Source organism: Helicoverpa armigera, chromosome 7 (assembly GCF_030705265.1).
Source record: "Helicoverpa armigera isolate CAAS_96S chromosome 7, ASM3070526v1, whole genome shotgun sequence".
Taxonomy (NCBI): Eukaryota; Metazoa; Arthropoda; class Insecta; order Lepidoptera; family Noctuidae; genus Helicoverpa; species Helicoverpa armigera.
In genome coordinates, this window is record NC_087126.1 from 9,096,679 (window position 1) to 9,118,197 (window position 21,519).

A 21,519-nucleotide genomic window follows, 5' to 3' on the forward strand; every position below is an offset into this window, starting at 1 on the left:
GCGGAGTGGGCCGAGGGTGACAGCCGGCGGGGTGCGCGCGCCTGCAGCACCGCGCATGCGTGCCAGCGCGCCGCAACTTACTGAATACACCAACACGCAGCGCCACTACATGTGCTATACTGGCGCGCTGCCGCCTTACCTACATATCGAGGTGAGCATTATACGTATTTTTTATAATCTTCGGTTTTGACCTATATTATATTCTTACTTATTGTATTATAAGTTTTTGTAACGTTCACTTGAATGAATTATTGTAGCGAGGTTTAGAATTTATATTCTTAGCGACGCGCTATATCAACAAAAGCTGTGACATTCATGAACGTTTTTGTTGCTGAAAGAATTTTCAGTAGCGTGTCGTTTTGATGTTGTAGGTTTATTATGGCAATAATATTAGAAGATTTCCTGCAGTAAGTAATTAGGGGGTGTTAAATGGTTGTATGTAGGTAGTGTAGATGTTAAGATCAGCTGTTTGTGTCAGGTTATCGGTGTGGGGTATCGATTGGCGGCACTTTCACCGCTGGGCGCGAACTAACTGTTATTCTGTTTTGGCGCGGCTCCAGCAATGGCGGACACCCACCCTGTTACTAAGCACACGCCATTTTTGCGTAACAATTACGAACAACTTAGCTAGTTAGCTAAAAACTAAAGTATAGTAAAATAAAATATGCTTTTTTCTGGTCATAATGGCAGCTTTAGACATTCGTGTACCTGAATAAAGATATCGAATGTAAGTTTGCGTATCGTTCACGGTTCATTTAGTGGGTGAATTGTGATCGTCCTTTTGTCGTTTTTAGGAGCGGCACAACAATGTCTGTGTTTATGTCATGCTAGATTGTAAAGGTGCGCCCAATCTCCTCTGCCGTTTAGTGAAAACAATATCTAACCAAATTAACTTAGCTACCTGTACGTATTTATGTAAATAGTTGACTAGATTTTTTTTTTTTGCAATTTTTGTTCTCTTTCTCTTTTGCAATGCACTTTTTTTTGTTGTATCAAAGACAAAAAACAAATAATGGTAAGGTTAATTAAGTAACTTGCTAGAAATATGCTCTGAAAGCTCTATCAAATGCACGGTAATTTATCGGAAGTTTAATTTATTGTTAGCTTTGTACAGGTCAAACGCACGACTTTGCTAAACTATCTATGTGTTTACGCACACCCACGCAACTGAGAGTATCTGCATTGCTACAAACCATATCGGAAGATTTTCAGTTGATTACCTACCTAGGTACTCATTTACATCTTTAGTTGCTACTAATTAATTAATCTCGAATTTGGTGAAGCCAAAAAAGATGCATTTTTTGTTTATGTACCTAAATTAGTTTTTTAACTATTCGTAAACAAGAAATAAGTTTATTTATTATTTTTTCGACTGATATCAGCAGCTAGTTAACGACTATAGAGCATTATTGGAAGTGAAAAACTCTGCGGTATACGATGCCCCTTATTTAGGATAGGCACTTATTTAGGGTTGCACCTGTTATGGAAGCCATAGAGAATTAAAGAATCTAATTTTAAACATGCAATAGGCAGTTCGCTGGTTGATACTCGTTCAACACAAAACATAAGTGGACAGCAATTGGCTTATATGATGATGATGATTACTTAGTTACCTACTACCCTTAACAAAATAAGCTTTTCCATCTTCCAGAAACTTTCCGCCATTATTTAATTCTGTTATTTTTCTTCGACGTCATTGTAAGTCGTTATACAAGTTTTCACATTTATTAAATTGCGTATGTTTTGATGTTACTTAATCACGTAACAGTTATGGCCGATTAGATTTTTGTAATAGTGATTGTGGAATTAAAACATTAGGTATCTTGTGATAAGAATAATTTATGGTTGTTTATACTACTAACTAGGATGCAATATATCTAGGTTATCATAGAAAAATAATATACAAAATCGGTTTAGTGGATTCACAAAATAACCCCTACAAAGACTAACCGTCTTACCACAAAAACTTTTAAACGTCAGTTTATGCCTTGTCTAAAAAAATGTCAAATTATGACGTTGACATATGGTTCATTTTGCAGCCAAAATTTTATTAGACAAGTGTAAAACAGGGTTTAAAGTTTTTGTAGTAAGGCCCAGAAAGTTTAACTCTTACGGCCCTTCCCAATATTCTATACTAGCTTCCGCCAGCGGCTTCGCCCGCGTGGTGTGTTGATAAAAAGTAGCCTATGTGTTAATCCAGGGTATCACCTATCTACATACCAAATTTCAATTAAATCGGTCCAGCCGTTTTTGCGTGATTGAATAACAAACATACATCCATACATTCTCACAAACTTTCACATTTATAATATAAAGTAGGATATCTGTTGATTTGCCTACTAGAGATAGAATTTTGACAAAAGCTACGTGCAAGTAACGTCACATTCCTATCGCTGGATAGATAGAATATGGGAACGACCGTTAGTAATTATAGATAGAGATTCATCATTGAATCAGAGAGCCCAAAAGGATTATTCTAACGTATCATAATACAAGGTCCCAATTGCTAATAAGGAGTAGGTAATGTCAATCTCTAACATTCGATAGCTGCCGAATATCTTTTGTTTATTAAGCTTCTAATGTACGTATCACTTTACTTGTTTGAACTGTATTTATAAATATTCGCAAGAAATTCGTGGAAGCAGATAATAATGTCTCTGTATTAAGTAATGAACAAGTTGGTGTCAAGTTTATAGATTTAAGTGCTTTGTTATAATCTTGGCACGAACACGAAAAATTTTCTGAAATACACCCTGCTTCGTAATTTATGTTATTTTTAGATAAAGTTTTAAGTTACGACTTGTCGGTTCTTTTAAGAATTGAACGAAGCTTACAAAAGTGACGTCATCTCAGATGTTCAAAATGAAAGGAATAATAGACTAGACACAATAGGGGATTAAAATGGGAGCACCCTTTTGAAGATTGAGTTACAAGGTCAAATAGGGTATTTATTCTTACCTGCAGGTTAGTTGAAATTGTTCAAATAAAGTTGTATTTTTACTGATAGTATTTTTTAATCTTATTTTTTGGTACCGATACCACAATCAAGTGGAGATGTGATACAAAAAGTTTTTATCATCGCTGATTAACGGGCGCTTATTAGTTAATTGTTATCAAGTAATAAAAAAAAGGTAAAGCAATAGTAGTATATACAAAACTTACTTCTGTAGTTCTGATGCAAGTTAAATGAAACTTCTTAGTTCTCACTCAAACACTACTTAGCTGTACACAAACTTTACCTTATCGAGAGCCCCAAAGATCTGTACTGCATTAACCGTCAAATCCGTAGCGGACCCCAATCGGGGTCTGAACATCAATGTCACCGTAAGCTCGGTTTAGACCCCAATTGGGGTCTGCGAATCAGTCACACACTTTCCTAATTATTTACGCTCATATTTATTTTCTTTCCAATCAAACCACATTTGTGAGTACTAAATAAAATAAATAAATAAATTTAAATTATTTTTACGCATTCAAACCTTTCATATTTAGCATCCCTTTAGAAATATACCTTTTTAAAATCCAATCGTAATTACCGGGAATTCTGATCGAACTCGCCATGTTTGTTTACATTAGTTGTTTTTTTAAATTTGAAGACGCATAGACAAGATGGCGACGGTGATAGAAGTTTTGCATCGAATGATCCGATTCGTTAAAATAAAGAATCGATTTAATAATTTTATATTATAATATTACTAAATTGCACTTTTGTATAGGTACTTACCATAATCTGAAAATAAATTAGGAAAAGTAAAATGACTTAATTTATTTTGAAAAAAATGCTAGAAAATCAGTGGTAGAAAATACGTTGTGCCGGAATAAAAAAAATCTTCGGTTTTTAGGGTTTCTGAAGACGGCAAATGAAGACTTATTTATTTCTTCGAGTGTTTTATGTGCAGGATTCCTATAGACCTGCCAAACTTAATGGCGATTCGTTACTTCCAACTTTTTAACTGAGCGGCAAAGCTATTTGACGAGAGCTGTAGTTAGGTGTAGTTATCGCAAAATTTTATGACGATTTCATTGTTTGAAAGGGCAAATAGTTCGCTGTTCATCGAAAGCTGGTCCAAGATGGAAAGATGGCCGCCGCCGACTTATTTTTAACCGACTTCCCAAAAAGCGGAGGTTCTCAATTCGACCGTTTTTTTTTGTATGTTTGTTACGCGATTACTCAGCCATTTATTTATCGATTTTAATGATTCTTTTTTTGTTTGATAGCGTATACTTCCGAGGTGGTCCCGTTATCATCAGGTCAGGATCTGATGATGGAACCTTGAGAAATCGAGGGCGACTTTCGAAAGTTGCAGAAATACATAGGTTGAAATCTTATCACTCAGGTGTTTGCCTGGTAGCACTATTCAACAGTGAAGGTTTTGAGCTGAACTGATGATGGAGACCAGTGAAGTTCGAGGGAACTCGACAACTGAATATTTAAACTTTCTCGTGTTTGTGCTTATATTATTCGTATTTACGAGGCCTCTGCAACAGTGAAGGAGATGGAGACGAGAGAAGTTCGGTTGTCGAGATCCCTCGACCTTCTCTGGTCTTCATCATCAGGTCAGCTCCAAACCTTTACTGTTTCATAGTGTTATCAGACATACATCTGAGTGTCAAGTTATAACCTTATCTATGCTTACAATTTTCGAGAGTTGCCCTCGATTTCTCAAGGTTTCCATCATCAGATCCTGGACCTAATAACAAATATGGGGAATATACCCTTTCGACCAAAAACAAACATCCAAATTGAGAACCACCTCCTTTTTGGGATTCGGTTAAAAATATTTGGTGACTTTAAAATCAATCAATTATTATTATTGTTTCTCATCATCAAATAAGTACATTACTTTGGTAGTTACAAATTGCATTATATACCAGAACACCACTGCTGGACATAGGCCTCTCCAAGTGCACGCCACTGAGATCGATTGAAGTAGGCTAAATACCTCTATGAGCAGGCTTACCCTCCGCCGAAACAAAAATCTTAGAATTGTTCAGAAATAATATAAGAATAAATTAAAATTCCGTAATAGGTAATAAAAATTCAATTAAAGTTAAAAATTATTACCTACGAATGACGCAACACCAAAATAAATAATACATATAAAAATTTAATGCTAAAAACTTTCATAAAACTGAAATATCTTTTTTCTTAACAACAAAAACAAATTGAACCTATAATTTAAAATTAATAAATAAAATTGAAATAAGTTGCTATTAAAAAAAATATATAAAATTGGTATTCGATTATTTATAATAAATATCCGATTTAGGTATCGAATGTACACCGATGATTGAAAAAAAAAATAAAACTCTATTCCAAACTCTACTTGTCTGTGACTTTGATCTTGTAAATATTGTTCATTTTTATTGTGTATTTTATGTGCTGATTTTTTAGTTATTGAACATAAATAAGTGCACGAAATGTATTGCAATGGATTGAAAATGTTATAAATATGACGTTTGTGTTGTGTTTGAGAAAGTGATGCGATTATTTATTGGTAAGTTTTCACCAAATTTGAAATGCCTAACTTTTCGATAGACTTAAAAACACCGTAATTATTATATTTTTCTGAATTAACTGACCCCATTTGACCTTTGCACGTTGTTGTCAAATAAGTGAGCTCTAAAGTTATAGGTAAAATACTTCTAATCAGGCATTACGGACTTAGAATTCATGTGTTGAAAGTTAGTACAAATTTTTGACTTCCATGTCGCGATTCAAAATATCCCGCCGAATCAACGGTATAGTCATATGTCAAAATCTTGTCGAGCAGAGGGGTTAAACACCACAAACAAACTGACCAGTATTTGAGCAGCGATGGAGTCGTATGTGTTCGCTGCGGGTAGTAGCTTCAGGTCAAGGACATTGCACAAATCCGCAGTCTCCTTCGTGACGCATACAACAACTCCCCCAAGTAACGTCCGATGGGGAGATTTGAATTTCGAATGTCCATTCTTTTTTTAATTTATGGGTTTGATATCATAGCGCAGTATTGAATAATTGAATAGTGCCAACGTATAGTTTGTTCGTTTTGCGATTGATGCATTTTGACTGTGTAATTATATAAGAAGTTGTTTTGTACATTCTCACTTCGGTAGAGTTCAGGTAAGGTTACAATTCAATATTGTTTCGCTAGATTTGGGTTCTTGACAAAGTGGTATTTATTGTAAGAACAAAGAACTTAAATAATTTCACTACTCTAAACTTACCACTACATTCTTCGTAGCAATCGTGCTACACTATATTTTTTACTAACGCGCTATTTTCGTAGCACAGACTAGTGTTTCGTTATTTGACTACGGCGTAGCGCTACGGTGATATTTTACTTCAATGGCGTATTATATCACGATTTGCTAATTAATTGGTATTTAGAGTAAATTGGTGCTTAGGTAACCTATCAATGTGGGTAGCACGTGGGCTCGAAATTAGTTCTCTATTACGGGCTACTAGTGAAATTGGTGGCCAAATGAAATCACTGGGGCGTGCTGAATACGTAATTGGTGTTCGAATCAAACCTTTTTTGTTTTGTTTTTCTTTTCGATAAATTGTTATCGAGATTGAATTTGATGTATGGTTTTAGTCGAATGTTTTGGGTTAGGTTTCGTGCCAACAATTATTTGATGTCATATTTCAAGTTTTGTAATATTTATTATGGCCCAGGAATTTTATTAACTATCTAGTACATAGTTGTTTACGCATTTTACTAAATTTATTATATCTACATATAGCTTCTTTTAAAGTAGGTGGGTACTACCCAAGGATATAGGTACTACCTACCCAAAGTGAACATTGCAAGGAAGACTTTGGCCCTGAAAGTCTAGTCTAGTAAATCAAAGATTTTTTCACTGATACACACAGAAGCCAGACTGGACATAGCAAACGGACCATACATTTTCCGATACACATACATGTGTACGCATGAACAGTTCTGAAGGGAGAGATCGAAAGCGTGTAATCAAAGTGTGGTCACGGAATTATCTCTTGAATCGTTTAATGTATCAGAAAAAGGGAATTTGCATATTGTGCGTTTATCATGAAGATAATAACTGAGGATGTAAGTTTAAAATACAAAATAAGTAAGATTAGCTCGATAAAGAAAAAGCAAGAAGAGCACTTATAGTTACCGGCACGGATATTGAGCTCTCGGCGGAAGAGTGGGGATCGCTTTGCGCACTGTACACATAATTAAGGCAATAAACCAATAAATCGCTTCTGCGCAGGTGAAGGTCAGGGCTCAATATCCCTGCCGATGATTATACTTACCTTAAGGGTTTGGCAAACACTATTTTCTTAAATTCCTACACAGGTCACAAATCTGTGAAGAATGTTCACAAAATTTTGCAATTTAAGCGCTCGATAAGGCTAGTTAATCTTATGTGAATTGACACCACGGAACAACAGTCTCTTAAGTAGTTTGATGAATGAGTAGGTTCCTTATTAGTTACTGAGAAGCATGACACACAGATCTAAGGTGGTTTTACCTACTCTTAATAAGCAGCTTCCAGGGCCGAATTCACTAACGAACTTTTGGGGCCGCAGCCCAGCGCATCATAGCTTTATACAAAGTGCCCCCAGCAATAGACAATAGTGCAGAAACGTAATTTAAAAATCGAAGTGTAAATATAGTCCTATCTATACTAATCTTATAAAGCTGAAGAGTTTGTTTGTTTGAACGCGCTAATCTCAGGAACTACTGGTCCGATTTGAAAATTTATTTCAGTGTTAGATAGCCCATTTATCGAGGAAGGCTATAGGCTACTTTTTATCCCGGTACGGGAAGTAGTTCCCACGGGATGCGGGTGAAACCGCTGGCAGAAGCTAATGATCAAATAAAATCTGGAGGTCTTCGCCAAGTGTAATTTTATAATTTTCGCTATTTAATTTAAGGGACGAAAAAAAATAAAAACTAAAAGTGGTAGTGAGCATCAGCCATGTCATGCCTAGTTACCCATGCAATATTATTATGACGCCCCGTAGTAAGACTGATTGTCAGAATTTCTCGCTTCTGACTCGTATCAGCTGCGTACGGAAAAATTATGACTTAGATTGTCCGAGTGTTATAATTATTTACATATTAAGGTCCCTAAAAATATGATCCCTGGGCCCCCTTAATTCACGGTCCGTACCGTACATTTAAGCAACTATTAGAACCTGATCTGAGCACTTAATTTATTAACAAGTTAAATCCCAGCCAGCACAAACCTTTTGAGTAATTTTTGTTTAACAGCAGTCATAGAAGCTAATTGCAGAAAAAAACTACTGTAAATAGCTGATATGGCGCTTACTCAGACGTTATTCAAGCAATTTGGGCACAAAATATACTGCTATTAGCTGTGTAATAGCAACGTAAAAGATGAATAATTTTTGAATAATTGTACGACAAGCTGAATATCTTCTACATAAAAAGATTTTGTTCTTTAACACAAGTATTACAGCTCTTTTAGCCAGATGATGAGTGAATGATGAATGAACATATTATAATTGACCGAGTCCTTCAAAGCTCAGATATTCAGATCATACACAGCGTTTAGCTTATTTCAGGTATATTTTAGCAAGAAGTTGATCAAATTAAATATTGACAAATCCGAACAGAGTTATACATATGCGTAGTATAATATTTTACCTATCGTAAATTTTACCCTTATTTAGGCTTGATGAAAGAAATTGTAGGTGCGCATGCAACTTTACCGTGTATATATATATATATTTCGTGTAAATTTTTCACGCGCTTCCTGATAAGCCGGGTTTTGAAGAAATAAACAACATTTCTTCTAGTTATGTTTTTTACGTGTAAAATATTTTTTTAGTTTATTTCAATGTAAGGGTTCAAAAATAACCATGTAAAGCTTTTTTAAGAATATTATATTTATTTCGTTATTAAACTTGAGTATTTGAGTATAAAATTCCACATCATTATAATTAGGTTATGTTGTTCGATTATGGCGACGCACATTCTGAATAAAATCTGATTGCACAGTGGCTTACCGTCTAATGTATGCATAACAGACCATAAGTGTCCACTTATTAAGTTGTGCTCTGGTTAAAAGTGGACTGCATTAAACATTTTTCGACAACTGTTCTATAATAACACACATTCGTACTGTAAATCAAACAATTAGGATTCAGTCATATAATAATAAAAACCCACATTATAGGAAAGCTATATTATTTTTTCTTTTTAGTTCTTATCAAATTCAGATAATTATAGAAGATTCCGATGAATTGAGAACCTCATTCTTTTAGAAGTCGGTTAAAAAATATTACGATACGAAAAATTACATACTTAATTATAACTAATCATTGTAGTACAGAATTCATAAATAGTACGATACAAATACATAAGCATAGTAGGTACTATATACCTACTACAAACGTGCGATGCATTTTCACGTAGTAACCCTACAAAACTGTCAGCCGGTTAAATGCTGACTAACTTTCCAGAACAGCTCTTCTAGCTTAAAAATGTCTAAGTACTTCTCATGAATACGCAGCAAACTTATCTGCACCAGAATCTGTTAATATTGCTTTAACTACAGTTAGCTGCACATGACGGTAATTTCGTACTCAAAGCGTCATAAAGTAGTTACAACAGCTATCTTTATTTCTGTTAAGTTACTATATGCTTCATAACAGAAACAACGCCTATTTTATACAGCAGCTGAATAACTGTCAAGGTGTAGTGTGTAATACAACTAAAAGAAAACAGAATACAGCTTATCCAGTATCATGCTTGATAATGGAATTTTATACCAATGTTATACAAAAGATTACACGAACTCTTGAGTAGTAGGTCTTTTTATGATGATTATTCAGTTTGAAGAAATAAAATCCGCAAATTACTAAACTAATTCAGCTGATAGCATTATTATAGCAAGAAATAACTTTAATACATAATTTGGTAATACACTCAGCTTATATTCATATATAATAAAGCTTAACCCTGCATAGAGTTAAATTCTTGGCCAGTTATCTGACTTGTGTGCTGCCTGGGATGTTACTATATGCTAATGCCTGCTAATGCTAATATTTACTTCGAAATTAATTAATATTGAATAAAAAATACATATTAATAAATTAATGTTTTCCCAGACGTAGAGAAATATTTTTCATTTACAGATTTAACATTTGGAAAGTAAAAAACACACAATACCTTCAAAGAAATTCATTAGGGACTGGTTTCTCTCCGTCGTTGGCCGTAATTAAGGACTGCGTTAAATATTAGACTGTTTGGCATTCATTCTAGTAATCTGGATATTTTAAAGAAATAGGCCAAACTTCGACTTAAAGCAAAAAAACGTCTGCGGGTATTCTCAAACGCTGCCAAATTTTGTAAGATATGTAGTAGAATTTTATAGCCTGAAACAAGTAGGTATCCTAGTTTCCAGCTTTATTTAGTTTTATAGATTTTGAGCGCGAATCAAAAGTAGGTACGTACTGAAAATTGTCCTAGGTCTAGGTACCCAATTTCACAATTACATGATATTAAGGTTCACTAAAACCGAATAATATATTTAATTTCTTTAAAAAATAAAATGTATTTAAATGTTATTGGTAGAAAATAATGACAAAACAGTTCCTTTATCTTAATTACCATTTTTACCCGTTTTTCCTGGTAATCATTACCCTTTCCGCAGACAGAGGATCTATTGCGGGGATTTCCCTATGACTCAGCTGTTTCGTTTAACGAGCGTAGGTAGTTTCCGCCCATTTGGAAAGGGCACCTTATCATTATGTTTAAGTAATCCATTGAACCATTTCATGGCAACCATGCCCCCGGAATGGTTACGACTACCTACTGCACATTTTTAATTTAACAGAATTAATGCTAATTGCGAAATAACCCCATTCTTGACGAGGGTTGACATGCTTCTAACGACTTCTAATTCATTTTGATTGACAATGTTTAGATTATTTAATTTATCCAACAATTGAATAATGAACTGAAGGATAATGTAAATATTGCAAATTACATTTTCTTTTTCAGATGGCGGGCATTCTCACCTTCATGTACAAAATCAGAACAAATAAGAATATTGGATGGATGGCTAATTAATCGGCACGTTATTATACCGCATCTAGTTTAATCGTCCCTGCTAGAAGAAGTTATAAAAAGTTCACGTTTTAAATTGTAATAAATGACGTTATTCCTGCAACACATTAAAGGTGAGAAATATAATACATCGTTAAATAAACTTGGGCAACTCATCATCATGCTCTGACTCAAATCACTCAATTAAATTCCACAAAGGTATTGCTATTAATTTATCGAGCTGAGGGGCTTTTTTTGGTGTGAAATCATCAAATAAAGCCCTCCCGCTGTGGGTGCAGCGTGAGGGAAGGTCAGACTTTCAGAGGCTAAATCTTAAAGCTAAAAGGCTCGAAGTTACATTGAAAAAAAAAAAGCAGTGAGGTGACAGCATAGATATAATATTACTAAACAAGATTGCGCACGCTCAAAATATATATTTACGAAAATGAACTCTATTCTAACGCAATAAGGTACTAAATTGCATAATACACAGAGGCAAATCCGAGCCGACAAACAGCCTCCGTTCGAACTATCCCTAGTTCGAACGGAGGCTGTTTGTCTCTTTCTAACACCTTGCCAGCATAAAAAAATGTTGTGATCAAAAGTTTTGTCTTCCCAAAAAACAATTGAATCACTTATATTTTTATCTTATTTTAACAATTGTAAGTCAACAAATTAATAACAATCGCATTAATTTATTCGTATTTATTATTAAAACATAAACAACATAAATTTTTTTTGCTTTTTTTTATTTTCTAGCGGTAAACCTGAACATTCTTGGCGCGTAATCAGCATTTAAAATTTTGTTTATATTTTTTTGTATTAAATCAATTTAAACTATTAAAATGGTGAAAAAGTGTTGCGTTTCTACTTGCAAAAGTGAGTCCTATGGTGGTTGCAATATATCGTTCCACAGGTTAGCTAATAATAACATTTTCGTAAACCAAACAACTAGGGTGCCCATGAATTCTTGTAACGAGTCAAAATATGGGTGATGGATTTTAAAACTGTTGTACTATTGTTATAGCTTCCCAAAAAATGAAGAAATTCGACATAAATGGCTCAGCAGTCTATATATGAAGTAGAAATACAAAAAAAAACAGTCTTCACTTCTAATCTTCCTGCTTTTATACTGCTAAGGAGATCATTCAAGTCTCGAACATTTTGTACCCAAAAATGAAAGTGCCGGCCAGAGTAAAAAAATAATAGATTCTTGTAGAGAATAATACCCTGAAGATTTTTTACTATTACAAGAATCGTCTACAGTTAACCCCCAGGCTGCTATTTGACTTTGAAAATACAAAAAAATCCAACAATGTTTGGAGCATTACATTACGTCCCCAAACTGGAGAAGGCAGGCGCTGCCTTCAAACGACACCTGCCTAACCTGGGAAGTCATCAAATGACCCCCTCCCCCCTCCCACTGTGGGTTAGCAGCGTGAGGGAAAGTCAAACTCTTACCTACTGACTAAAACCCATCACGTGCCTTCTTAAGCCCTTTATGTACCAGGGCCGCGGTAACTCGCGCAAACAATCCCGCAGCCCCAGCGGATATAAGGAACGTCTTCGGTTAACCCCCAGACTGCTATTTGAGTTTAAAGTGTGAGTACCGTGAATAAAAAATCTTTACTTGAATGTTACGGGAAATAACGTCCACAGTACTTTTTAGCTGACCGAATGTCTACGATACCCCTCCTGCTACACCGAGGAGCCTCTAACTGATTTATTCCCATCATGTTCCTTCTGACCTGTTCCTTTAAGAGGGCCTCGGTAACTCTTTCGAACAATCCCGCAGCCCCGGTAGGTTTTGGCCCTGGTGGGCCCCAGCGGGGTTTGCTGACTCTCTGTGGAGGGTGTGGAACAACGCACGCCGCTGACGCCTGTTGTCTCCAAAGAGACGAGGGACGGTGAGCCACTCGAAATTCTATTAGGGCGAGGGGGAACGGGATGTCTTGGTCTCCTTCCGCGAAGCATGCCAGAGAAGTAAGCGGTGTAATACCTGAGAGTTCGCGCCTCTCATCCCTGCCACTTCGGTGGACGTGGACGACACCACGCGCGTCGGTTATAGAGACGACTCCCGGCCACCGTAGCCGTGGGTCTGTGTCGGTCTGAGACAACAGGCCCGTGTTGGCGGCGTGCACTGTTCCAAGCCCTTCAGAGAGAGTCAGCCAACCCCGGTGGGACCCACCAGGGCCAAAAACTGCCGGGGGATTGCTCGAAAGAGTTACCGAGGCCCTGGTACATGGTCAGAAGGAACATGATGGGTATAAATCACTTAGACTCCTAACTTGGCTCCTCGGTGTAGCAGGAGGGGTATCGTAGACGTTCGGTCAGCTAAAAAGTACTGTGGACGTTATTTCCCGTAACATTCAAGTAAAGATTTTTTATTCACGGTACTCACACTTTAAACTCAAATAGCAGTCTGGGGGTTAACCGAAGACGTTCCTTATAATAGTAAAAAATCATCAGGGCATTATCCTCGACGAGAATCTACGATATCTTTACTCTGGAGTCAGCAACCCCCAGTGGGCCCAATGGGGCTGACACCAGGGCCAAGGCTTGCTGGGGCTGCGGGATTGTTCGCGCAAGTTACCGCGGCCCTGGTACATAAAGGGCTTAAGAAGACACGTGATGGGTTTTAGTCAGTAGGTAAGGTTTGACTTTCCCTCACGCTGCTAACCCACAGTGGGAGGATGGGGGAGGGGGTCATTTGATGACTTCCCAGGTTAGGCAGGTGTCGTTTGAAGGCAGCGCCTGCCTTCTCCAGTTTGGGGACGTAATGTAATGCTCCAAACATTGTTGGATTTTTTTGTATTTTCAAAGTCAAATAGCAGCCTGGGGGTTAACTGTAGATGATTCTTGTAATAGTAAAAAATCTTCAGGGCATTTTTCTCTACAAGAATCCATTATTTTTTTACTCTGGCCGGCACTTTCAGTTTTGGGTACGAAATGAATGATCTCCTTTCCGCTAATTATTAAAAGCCTTTATTAGTACCTTAAGGTCACAAACTGCGTAAGTTAAAACTTCAATACTAATCTGTGTTTAATAATCTTAGCAAATTCGGATTTGTCTCACATAGCTTAATCTCATAGTCACCCTATTAGAAAGGGACAGACAGCCTCCGTACTAACTGTTTCACTCGGCTCGTTTTTTCGGTTTATATGCGCAGTCCTGTTTACTAATATTATGTCTATGGGTGACAGTGACACCTGCCTGCTACATCAATATGACACTGACGGAAGCATGTTGTCATCTGTCACTTCATTTTTCTTTGTCAATAGTGTCAATTTGATTGAATTGTTATGATTGATATTGGTACTTTTATCAATAATTATTAGAAAAAAATGACTATATATTCGACTAATACTCATTTAATTAAAACATAGTTTAGAGTTGTATGTAAATAACTGCATTTTTGGCGTTTGTGTGTGGTGAATATGTATGTAATGTACTTAACAAAGCTGTATACAAATCGTGATGATTCCCGGTGAATCAGTCGATTTATCTTCTTGTTTTTATTATATTTCACGTTTAGTGTAAAACATCTATATTAATATTATAAAGCGGAAGACTTTGTTTGTTTGGTCGAACGCGTTAATCTCAGGAAATGCTGGTCCAATTGAAAAAGTTTCGGTGTTAAATAGCCCATTTATCAAGGATCGTTAGCCTACTTTTTATCTGGGCTCCCGAAGCAGTTCCCATGGGACACAGTTAGAGCCGCGGGTGAAAGCTAGTACCTGTCTCTACTTTTTTTAACAATTACCATTTCTTGTACAGAACAGCTGAAAACCTTGAAGATGTCCAGATTTCGCTTTGGACGACAACATGATGGCTATCGTCTAGTCTCCAATGACGACAGCGGCTTTTCTGATGCACAATTTGAAGGACCTCCACCTAAAATACCTTGGAAAGCAATATCTCTGGCTGCGTTCTTATTTGTTGTGGGCACAGCACTACTTATTGTAGGCAGTTTAATTGTGACTGGCCACATAGACACAAAGTACTCTGACCGTTTGTGGCCTATGATAGTTTTAGGCTGTATAATGTTCTTGCCGGGAGCATATCACATTAGAATAGCATATTATGCATACAAGGAGTATCCTGGTTACAGTTTTGCTGACATTCCTGAGTTTGAGTAGCAATTCTGATGTTTATGTTATGAATAACTTTGTTATCCAATAGATCTGTTTGTTGATGTTTAGAAGTTGTTTTCTATGTAGTATATTATTGTTATTTGATGCAGTGAGTACCTAATAGTCAACTAATATTTTAGTTTGTGTGTCACATATGCTTTTTCTACAAAAGCACATAATACTTATAGGAAGTGGCTTATATTACTAATGTCAATCTTTAGATTTTAATTCAACTGTTCAAGATTATAATATGTATGAATGCCAATATCTTAATGTATTACCTATGTAAATAATTTTAATGTGATTTTATATTTAAGGCATGTAGCTTTCCTATATGGACCATGTTTAAAGTGTTTATAAATACAAAAACATTACATAATGGTTATTTTATTGATTGTTCATAGTATACACATACAATGAAACCACATATTCATTTAGGCATAGTTTTAATGACAGTGATCATAATTTTAATAAATAGATTGATAAAGTCACTTTTACAACTTTTAGAGATTTTTAAAGAAAATCAATTGATTCTCAATGATTAGTTAATACTTCCATCCTATCTAAATTGCACATGTTTACCTATTAGCTCTTTTACCTTTCCTAGTTGGTGGTGTGCAGCTAGTCTGAGGGAGAGGTATGGAGTGCCCTGTCTTTTTTAAGTGCTCAAACAGTTTATTCTTTGATGGGAAGTCTGTTTCACAGACTGCACATCTGAGGTTCAAAGCTGTGCTTGAGTCTTCTGTTTCACTTGTTTTAGTTCTCACTGGTTTTCTATCTACCATCTTCTTTGGCTTGATATTTCTCTGAGTCTTGGGCAATGCAGGCCTGTCCTTTGGCAGAGCTGCTTCACCAAGCGCATCATCTGTGGGAGTGGTGCTAGATACTTCATATAAATTCTCTGTAGAAGTCTGAGATTGAGAACCTTTCTTTAAGTTAGCTTCTTTCTTAGCTTGTATCTGACTCTTGAGCATATTAAACTTTTTTGCCTTTCTACTGCGTGATGGTCCTTCTATTTCATTAAAACTCATCTCATCATGACTGTCATTGCCTTCACTTTCTGGCATTGGAACAAACTTCTTTTTGTTCTTCTTCTTTTTCTGACTTTTGGGTAAAGCCTGAAATAATTAATGCACATATGTAAAAATATAGAAAGTTGAAAACACTACAAATGTAAGTGTTTTTAGTTCTTACCCAGCATCTGCCATAATTTGGTCAAAGAACATGGTAAGTATTAAGCGCTAGTATGATAGTGTATTAGAATGAAATATGACATATTGGAATTTACCTGAACTTTATCAGAATCGTCACTCAAAGTCTCTCTGAAATCATTATCCTCATTGTCTTCAATATCTGAAGTAGAGTTGCCCATATGTTCTCCTTCATCCTTAGTTTGGCCGTTCATTTTGTCACCTTCAGCCTTATCTTCATTCACTAACACTTCCTCATGGGCGTCCACATCAGCTTCATCATCATCATTCTCCGATATATCAATATCATCATCTAATGTCATTTTAGCTACATTTTCTTTATGTTTCTTACTGTTTTCATGATTTTCAAATGATTTAATATTCTTAAACAATTTGTTACAAGCTGAACAATATAGGTTTTTGATTGCTGATTTAGATTTTGAAGGTTTAGGTGTAGCTTTAGATGCCTCGCTAGCCTGAAAGTTTAAGAAAAAGAATTATATTTAGACATTACAAAAAAAAAAAGAGTGGATGAAGATGTAATTGCAGAAAGAAACCTGGAAAAGGTGACCAAAACTAAGTTCTTTGATATTAAGATATTAATTTGCAGTATATGAAATGAATGAAAGTATTTATTTTCAATGCAGTTTTTATTGCATTGTAAAAGCTGGTATACTCAATCTATTTTTAAATTTGACATAAAACAAAGGCTCAGGTTTTTTCACTATAAACTTTTTGATAGAACAAATATGATTTTTAATTTTGAAGCAACAGGTTGGTTTTGCATGAAAGTTGACATTGCTTGTGCTAAAGGCAAGAACAACTACAATTTTGATAAATACATTATGTATTTAATGTTTTTATGTTCAAAAGATGTTTCAATGGGTCTTGAAAAAACAAAAGAATGAAGAACAAAGAAAAAGAAACAGAATAAAGAGGTTGACAACATTTTCTTACCTCCTCAGTCTTAGAACTTTCCTCATTACTGCTTTCCATTCCCCCTTCACTGATAGTGTCATCATCGGAGGATAGACCAAACTCCTCAGCTAGAAGAGACTCTATTTCACTTAATTTCTTTTGATAATCCTCACTTTGTAAGAAAGAGCTTTCACCTTCTTTCTTCTTTGCTTCCTCTATTTCTTTTTGTCTCTGTATTATCCTTTCTCTCCTTACTTGTTCTGCCTAGAAATGCAAAAATTTCATGGTACAACAAAAGAGATACTTAGAAAATATGTGTATTTTGAATATTATTATTTATTACAAAGACTATTACTTCATAATGTTTAATTTGAAACTGTAATTTGGTAATTACACAACAAAATCTCTAAATAATATTTATTGCACAACATTGAAAATTGCCATGAAATGGTGACAAAGACAACATACCTTCCTTTTATTTTCTTCAGCTTTCTCCTGCAACAGTTTAGTATGCTCTATGACTCTCTTGTCCTTCCTGCGGACGAAGCTGACAAGCCTCCTTATCTCCTCATTTCTCTCTTTCCGAGCTTTCTGCCTAATTTTATTGTTTTCTTTCTCCATCAACTTGATGACCCTTCTGTTGTCACCTTGTGAGATCTCGTACTGGTCCAGCCATACATAACCTGTAAAGTGACAAATAGTTTTGTACTATTTATTCATAGCCTCAGGATGTCATAGCCAACCTGTTCTATGTTTCATGGTTCTACAACCTCTTGCACAATGTTGGCACGCTTTTAATGAAATAAAAAAATCTAGCTACCAGATGCTGAAAAATGTTAAATACATACTTTTGTTAGTTGAGAACGCCATCCAATAAGCATAAAATTCATTCACTTCTTCATATGGAGAGGTAGAGTTGCCAAATGTAGGAATTTTGGCAACATCCTCAGGGTCATCTAGGAAGTCGGTTTCTTCTGTTATCAGTTTGGAGAATACCTGTAAAATTTAATCAGAAATAAGAAAAGACCACGAATATTAAGATAAGTTAAATAAAGAAGGATGTTTCCAGAAACATACCTCATTGTAAACTCCATAGAAACCTTGTGGGTCATCACCAAAACCTTTGTAACAGGACGGACTAAAGTAAGGATAAACATCAAGACTGTCATCATTGTAGGAGCTCCCGGCTCCACGAAGTAGCTGCTCTCTGTGATTGTCATACCTGTAGGAATAAAATTTGATTGAAGCAGTTTAGCAGTCATTGTATAATCATAGTGGTGTCAAAATCTATGTCAGTATTTACTATGGGACAAGAATATAGCTGAGATTACTGATAGAACTCACCAAGCTCTCTCCTGGGGGTCCGAAAGCACTTCATAAGCATTCTGCACAAGCTGAAACTGTTCTTTGGCCTCTACCAAATTCTCTAAGTTTTTGTCGGGATGCCATTGCAATGCAAGGCGCCTGTAAGCCTTCTTTATTTCAGAAGCTGATGCTTCTTTCGGTACACACAATACTTCGTAGTGGCACTTCATTTTTTTATGAACATTCTCTTAAATATTAACCTGAATTAAATAAATCCTTATTTCCGATGGAATGAAACGGAAAATAACAACGAATATTTGGTCAGTGGGTCGTCTTAGGGGCGGAGTTGTAGGAGTTGGAGTATACGCTTAGGGGCACTATGAGCAGCATAGAAAACCAAAAAAAAAATTTTTCGAAAAAAAAAAATTTTTGGGACTTAGTAAAATTTTCGTATTTTTTTTTTTTTTTCAAAAATTTGCCGATTTTTTTGCAGAATCGGATTGACCATGGCTGCAGCAACCATTTACGATCTGAGAAGCATGGCCCTAGGATGCACCGTTTCCGAGTTATGGGCCATTTTCATTTTTCGTATTTTTAGAAAATGGTTTATATTTCCAAAATGGTAGGTCGGACGAGATTATTTTCGGGAAAGAAATTGTTGCTCCACTCGAAAGCCATGACATCGTGTAAAAAAAATCAGCAAAATTGAGAAAAAAAAAACCAACATCAAAAATTTTCTAAGTGTCGGGCGTCGTTTCAGCTTGAGTATGGTTAGGGGCGCAGGACTTAGTAAAATTTTCGGAAATATTTTTTTTTGTCGAATTCGACCATTTTTATTTCAGCAACTGATTTTGTGACTCCTTAGAAAGCGTTTATGATCTGAGAAGCATGGTCCTCCGACGCACCGTTTCCGAGTTATGGGTCATTTCCATTTTTCGTATTTTTAGAAAATGGTTTATATTTCCAAAAAGGTAGGTCGGACGAGATTATTTTCGGGAAAGAAATTGTTGCTCCACTTCAAAGCCATGACATCGTGTAAAAAAAACCAGCAAAATTGAGAAAAAAAAAACCAACATCAAAAATTTTCTAAGTGTCGGGCGTCGTTTCAGCTTGAGTATTGTTAGGGGCGCAGGACTTAGTAAAATTTTCGGAGAGTTTTTTTTTTTCTAAATTTTGCTGGTTTTTTTTACACAATGTCATGGCTTTTGAGTGGAGCAACAATTTCTTTCCTGAAAACAATCTCATCTGAGCTACTATTTTGAAATATAAACCATTTTCTAAAAATATGAAAATGACCCATAACTCGAAACGGTGCGTCGGAGGACCATGCTTTCAGATCATAAACGCTTTCTAAGGAGTCACAAAATTAGTTGCTGAAATAAAATGGTCGACAAAAAATTTCCGAAAATTTACTAAGTCCTGCGCCCCTATACTCAAGCTGAAACGACGCCCGACAAAGAAAATTTTGATGTTGGTTTTTTCTCAATTTTGCTGGTTTTACACGATGTCATGGCTTTCAAGTGGAGCAAAATTTCTTTCCCAATAATCTCGTCCGACCTACCTTTTGAAATATAAACCATTTTCTAAAAATACGAAAATGACCCATAACTCGGAAACGGTGCGTCGGAGGACCATGCTTCTCAGATCATAAACGCTTTCTAAGGAGTCACAAAACTAGTTGCTGAAATAAAAATGGTCGAATTCGACAAAAAAAAATATTTCCGAAAATTTTACTAAGTCCTGCGCCCCTAACAATACTCAAGCTGAAACGACGCCCGACACTTAGAAAATTTTTGATGTTGGTTTTTTTTTTCTCAATTTTGCTGGTTTTTTTTACACGATGTCGTGGCTTTCGAGTGGAACAACAATTTCTTTCTCGAAAACAATCGCGTCTGAGCTACCATTTTGGAAATATAAACAATTTTCAAAAAATACGAAAATTGAAAATGGCCCATAACTCGGAAACAGTGCATCCTAGGGCCATGCTTCTCAGATCGTAAATGGTTGCTGCAGGCAAGGTCAAACCGATTCTGCAAAAAAATCGGCAAATTTTCGAAAAAAAAAAATTTACGAAAATTTTTCTAAGTCCTTGCTCCATAGTGCCCCTAAGGCTACACTCCAACCGAATATTTCTAATTCTCTAGCGAACTAAAGGAGGAACTTCACACACATATAAATAGGGTTTTTGCAGAAAAATATTATCGATCTATTTTGAAGATTTCAGCGAAAAAGACACGACGTCCATGCTTCTTTCGGATTTGTTTTTTTCTGAGCAGTGTTGTTATACTTGTGATCCTAAAAATTATTTGTTGCAGTTTTTCGAATATTTATGTTGATTTTGTGTAGATTTATAGTGCCTTCGACAAAAAATTGTATCATCTAAGAACTTTAAAGGTATTTACATCGATCGGACAAGATAGAAGCATTTTTAAAAAAATCAATTATAATAGTTTTGTAAGGCAACACTGTAATTTTATGTCAATGTCCATAAATGCCAATGTCAAAACATATGAGAATATGTTTCATTTCACGTATAGGTATGGTATAGGTAAACTGTAAGTTAACTGCTTAACCGTAGTTGCGAGTTTACTTTTATACCATCCAGCTTACTAGTATATAAAGTAGATAGATTTGTGTTTATGTGCATGAGTAATTCCTTCACTGCTAGAAAGCTAAATTGTTAGTGCCGAATAAGGGCTATGTTTTATCAGGGATTTTAATTATTGCCTTAAACATGCTTAAACGAGATGATTCCAGATATAGGTAAATGTATATTACTATACTCTATGATGATAACCTTTTTTTGTCTATGTAGAGCGAAAAAGCGCTGCTTCTGAAACGGTGGAAACGTGGTGGAAAATGGGTGGAAACGTGGTGGAAAATGGGTGGAAACTGATACCCAATGTTTCTTTGAATTAAACTAATTAGATTATAATAACTTA

At 35.7% G+C, this 21,519-nt stretch overlaps 1 protein-coding gene and 1 non-coding gene across 3 annotated transcripts; one reads left to right on the plus strand and one right to left on the minus strand.

Moving 5' to 3' along the window:
- Window positions 1-16: 16 nt before the first annotated feature.
- LOC110372038 (uncharacterized) lies at window positions 17-11,164 on the plus strand. The gene is made up of 2 exons (XR_010276617.1): window positions 17-151; window positions 10,986-11,164. It is a non-coding gene; the product is annotated as an uncharacterized LOC110372038 (transcript).
- Window positions 11,165-15,593: 4,429 nt separating this feature from the next.
- Window positions 15,594-20,861, minus strand: LOC110372055 (dnaJ homolog subfamily C member 21). 2 transcript variants are annotated; one of them, XM_064035408.1, is made up of 8 exons: window positions 20,701-20,861; window positions 18,617-18,887; window positions 18,350-18,494; window positions 18,121-18,268; window positions 17,741-17,955; window positions 17,312-17,536; window positions 16,453-16,830; window positions 15,594-16,282 (listed from the first exon to the last, which is right to left on the minus strand). In XM_064035408.1, the coding sequence occupies exons 2-8, from the start codon at window positions 18,805-18,807 to the stop codon at window positions 15,743-15,745; spliced, it is 1,842 nt and encodes a 613-aa protein (XP_063891478.1). In that variant the 5' UTR covers window positions 18,808-18,887; window positions 20,701-20,861; the 3' UTR covers window positions 15,594-15,742. The 2 variants fall into 2 exon arrangements, with proteins under 2 accessions (XP_063891478.1, XP_021184252.3); XM_021328577.3 differs by lacking the exon at window positions 20,701-20,861 and having other exon boundaries at window positions 18,617-18,920.
- Between the last annotated feature and the right edge of the window lie 658 nt (window positions 20,862-21,519).